General features: G+C 42.2%; 1 protein-coding gene across 1 annotated transcript in view; it reads right to left on the minus strand.

Annotated features, from left to right (window-relative positions):
• Positions 1–5,000, minus strand: part of plxnd1 (plexin D1) — a 68,032-nt gene that overhangs the window by 41,383 nt on the left and 21,649 nt on the right. The window contains exons 8-10 of the mRNA XM_084015439.1: positions 4,987–5,000; positions 2,807–2,905; positions 754–843 (exon numbers count right to left, since the gene is read on the minus strand). The exon at positions 4,987–5,000 is cut by the window's right edge and continues 86 nt beyond it. Coding sequence (XP_083871565.1) covers positions 754–843; positions 2,807–2,905; positions 4,987–5,000 — 203 coding nt within the window. The remainder of the gene's footprint in view (positions 1–753; positions 844–2,806; positions 2,906–4,986) is intronic.

The raw sequence follows: 5,000 nt of genomic DNA on the forward strand, positions 1-5,000 counted from the left end.
ACACACAAGGGTTTAAAATAATTGGGATGAAAACAAGTTACAAACAAGGCGTACGTGTAACAGTAATGAACGCACTGAAGCAGCACAGTTACTGATCTCCAGTCAGACATGGGAAGAAGTGTGTGGTTATGTCTGCATAGTACGGTGACCTTAGGTGTCCTGAAAGGCGGCCTAAAATAAAATGTATTATTTGTTATTATTGTTATTATTATTGTTATTATATCATTCAGCGTTCCTACACCTTTTCCAAAGTCAAATTCAAGCACTTTTCAAGCATTTTCAAGGTGCGTTTCCATGCTTTTCCAGCCCCTTCCAGCTGTGGTAAACTCCATATTTGTATCAATCCAATGGTCAGTATTCAGTCTACTTATTATGTCACTTGTTCATCACATTAAATGAGATGTTATTGTCCTCTAAACAACCAACATGATGTTTGGAGACAGCTTTTTACAGAAGGACCACAAATGAAAGGAAAACTAATTCCACTAACAGATCCACAGAAATATAATCACCAACTATTTTCATCATCTGTTCATCATCAAAAGTCATTTTTCATAAAGAAATGTCACAAAATGCTGTTTTCAGTCCCTCAAATATGGAGATCTTCTCTTCTCTGTTCTATCATAGATGTCATCACATACAACACACATTTATTCTAAGTCCAAGCACTTTTCGAACCTTGACAACACCACACTGAAATTCAAGTGTTTTCAAGGATTTCCAGCACCCGTACCAACCCTGATTATTACTCACCGTCACGCCGCTGCACTTGACGGTGGAGCCGTTCAGCCATGTGGCTTCATATCGTTGCTCCGTCCCAAAGTCACACTCCAGGTCCTCCCCCTGTCATGCAAAAGCACTCATGTTAATCAATATGCAGAATTTCAACAATAAAAAGCAGGCAAAATTGTGAGATCATGCGTTTTTCCCCGCAAAACATCGTTTTAAAACCCCAAAACGAGCCTGGTAACAATTGGTTTCCTGTAAAAAATGTACAAAAAAGAAAAAACCTGCAACTAATCGTCCCTGCCAGGAAAAAAGATGCAATCCATTCAAAATTCATATTCATAAACATCTGGACTCCCACATCTCTGCAAGTCACCGGGGGAGCTCGGAGTGCTATGAATATGAATTCATTCCTTCGTAAAATCACGAGTTGAGTGAGTTTAACTGAGCAGAGATATGTGAAGGTGAGACCATTAACACGCTACGAGAAGTCGAGGTAATTTGCTTAAAAGTGGAAAGAAATGATCGGCCTGTGAATCCCGCCAGCTTTAAATTGGTCTACATTTATCGTCCTCTCCAGGACTTTGGTATTTTTCTGTGCTTTGTGAAGCCAGAGATGATTTTTTTTCTGGTAGGTCCTTTATTTCAGAGTTACATTCCAAACATACCACACGTTGAAATGTTGCCTGGCCTTATATAGACATAATTACTAGGGGTGAGTATTGGCAAGAACCTCACGATATGATACGTATCACGATACTTTGGTCACGATACGATACGTATCACAATATCACGATATTGCGATATAAATAAAGATGAAAACACAAGTACCTGTATATGTACATCAGATGATGTTGATCAGAGGACAAATTCAGTCAAAACTATTTAATTCAAAACAGCCTCTACATTTTATTAATTCCCATGAAATTCACTGGAATAAATATTGAAAATGGATTAAGTTCTGCATTCACAACGCATGGGCGGCAAAGTATCGCGATATATTGCCGTATCAATATTTTTACCCGCCCCTAATCATGACACACAATTACGTCATCAATTTAACTCAAATTTCTCAGAAAAGCTGATCCAATCAATTTATTTTAGGGTAGGTATGTAAAACCACAGTCTTTAAACGCATCGTTTTTATGTCGGAGTATCTCATTTATTCATTGTTACGAGGATTTCAAGTAATAGAAGTTTTAGAATAGAATCAAATCATTTATTTTCGGCTCATCCAGAACAAAAAGTATGGGAACCAAATTAAAAAAGAAATTCCCCACAGATTCCAGAAGGGTCTGAGTCACGGATGTGTTGATTTGTTGATTTGCCAACAAAATGAATTGAAAACACAAATGTGTGACAACGTAGCATGATACGGAGTAGTATGAATAGCTAGTCTCATCCAGGCTGCCCTGAGAGGAAATGTGAGTATGTGTGTGTGGATTTGTATGTGACTCAATGTCTGTCACCATAGCAACACACCAGGGGAGGGCTTCGCAAAAGGCCAGCCGGGGTTAGATGTGTGACTGACCACGCCTGGCAACTAGTCGGCACTGGAATTATTTTTTTTTTTTAGAAGATCCCAGTCGTGTCTGTTATCAGTGATGCAGGAGCAGAGCCCGACTCACTCAGGCTGGATTAGGGAGGAGAATAGGAGTTTTTAAAATGAAAAAAAAAAAGCGTGTGTGGCGGCGTGCTGCGGCCGCCTCAGACCCGGCTGCGTATTGAACAGCGTTGCTGACGAAGGCACAGCTCAGCTCGTCGCAGTCAGACACCCAGAGGCTCGGCGGCGCCCGCACAGCTGAGCCGCCAGCAACATAAGCAGAAAAGATACTCGCTCGTTCTTCATTTTCATCCTCCGTCTCACACCACTACCATCATTTTTTTTTTTTTGCTTCATTCGTTGACCCACATCACAGCACACACACACACACACACACACACACACACCCATCTGTGTTTCAACTCAGCTTGAAGCAGAAAACACCATATGCTTCTGTTTTATTCCAATCGCTTTCACAACATGCACGTTGGACCGAGTCCAGCTCCGTTTGGCCCAAAGGTTTGTGTCTGGCGTTACCTCCTGAACGTTGCTGAGGGTTAAGGTGAAGTCCTGGGCCGTTTCTGAGGGTGATGGAGGAACCTCCGAGGCAACCAGGCTTGGACAGGAAACCGCATTCTGGGGGGGGGGGGGGGGGGGGGGGGGGTGGAGGTGGAGGGGACAGGAAGTGACATGTTAGGGAGTTAAAGAAAAACAATGCAGAACATCCGCAACCCAAAAATACCTGTCCTGTTTATGTGGAGGAGGAGGAAATGAGAGGGTGAAGTCCCCCACTGAGGAAAACAACAATAGCTTCAAATAGAGGAGATGAGGAGGGATTAGAAAAACAGACCCACCGGACACGGTGGCGGGCTCAGCCGCACAAATACACCTCCTCGCCGTCTCATGGCCCACATTACAAACACCTCAGCAAGTGTTTTTTTAAAAAGCATGTAAAATTAAAAATAATCCCATCCTCTTGTGCTTTAATACAGAGGTCTTCAATGTTTTCCAGGACCCCCAAGGCCTATAGAGACCCGGTGGAGGGACCCCCAAGGCCTATAGAGACCTGGTGGAGGGACCCCCTAGTACATATCATATAATGTTCCTTATTAAACCAATAAAATGTGTAGTGTAGCCTATAGTTCCATGTATAACAGTACTTTGTTATGATGTATTTATACAATACTAAGACATTAAAATATACTGTAATTTGTTGACAGATTCATATTTTAATTTCTCAACATAATATAAAGCAAGCAGGAATATTTATATTTGCTTAATATAGGTTGTATTCATGTTAAGGTGTATTTTTGGACATATTTACATATTTTTGGACATATTTACATTAAATAATTTCGGATCCTCCTGCAGTAACTCTGCGGGTCCCCCAGGGGTCCCGGACCCCCCTGTTGAAGACCTCTGCTTTAATAAGTTTGTTGTTGTCTATGTCAGGATGTGGACCAGCACGCCTGGATTTATAGTGTCTTCTCAGACAAAAAGGGCAGTGATGTCTTTATTACATCGCTTGTTTAACAAAAGGGAGCTCTTTCTTCTCTTCAGGGGGGGTCTTGTGATATAAAGCCAGACGTCAAACACGGCAATAAAACACAGGACCACTTGACCAGCAGCTGACCAGAGGACTGTGAGTCACGTCCAGTAGACCAGGGGTCTGGCTGGGAGGAGGACGTCTCTGGTCCTGGAAAAAACCGCCAGAGGGGACAGGAATAATACGGCTGATTTCATCTTGATGTTGTCAGGGAACACGAAGGACACGGGCGTCTGGGGAGCTTTAATTCCCTCAATGAGGCTACTGTAGTTTGGGTTAATTCGTCTTTCCACGCGCCCGAGCCAAGCAGTTTTTGATTTGTTTGCTTTTCAGAGTACTTAACAGCCTCGCGGTGGCCTTTTACATCGCCAGACATGCATCCGCATAATCCCTTTGTACAGTCGCCTCCTCCAAAATAATTGGAACAAGCAAAGCTGAAAATGTAGGTGTAGATTTATCTGTTCGTTCTTGACATTTAGGAACAATTCACTTTAATAATAGGGACTCGATGACTCACTCTTAGACATGCTGGGACAGCAAACTAAACTCAGGTTCCTCCACCTTTTACAAAGTCACATTCAAGCATTTCAAGCTGCATTTTCATGCTTTTCTCTGTTCTATCATAGATGTCATCACATACAACACACATTTCAAGACCTTTATTCTAAATCCAAGCACTTTTCACACCTTGAGTGTTTTCAAGGATTTCCAGCACTAAAGGAACATACTGTAGGTTTTAATGTACTTGTTTGTTCTTGTACATTTAGTAACAATCCATTTTAATAATAATTATAATAATAATAATAGGGAAACAATGAATCACTCTTCGACATGCTGGGATATCAAACTAAGGGAGCTCTGAAACGGGACGTAACCCTGTAAGGAGTCTGCAGAACCAGAGCCTCCTGAGATTTTTTTTCCAGCAGGGTTTCAACATTTCTGCATACTGCGGTTGAGACACTTGCAACCTCGTATTGAAACACCACATGATTGCTGCTTGCCTCACACGTCTGGGCCCGGATCATTACAGCACGCTGAGAGCTGTTGGAACGGCCGAGTCTGGATTAGGTTCCACATGTCTGACAAGCAGATCTCAATAGTATGGGTGCTTTGTTTTGGTTTGATGGATTGTAAGGAAAGAGAGGGGGGGGAGAAAGGAAGAATTGCTCACCTCTAACAGGTGGT

The sequence above is a fragment of the Eutrigla gurnardus genome (assembly GCF_963514095.1).
Source record: "Eutrigla gurnardus genome assembly, chromosome: 8".
In the NCBI taxonomy this organism is placed as follows: Eukaryota; Metazoa; Chordata; class Actinopteri; order Perciformes; family Triglidae; genus Eutrigla; species Eutrigla gurnardus.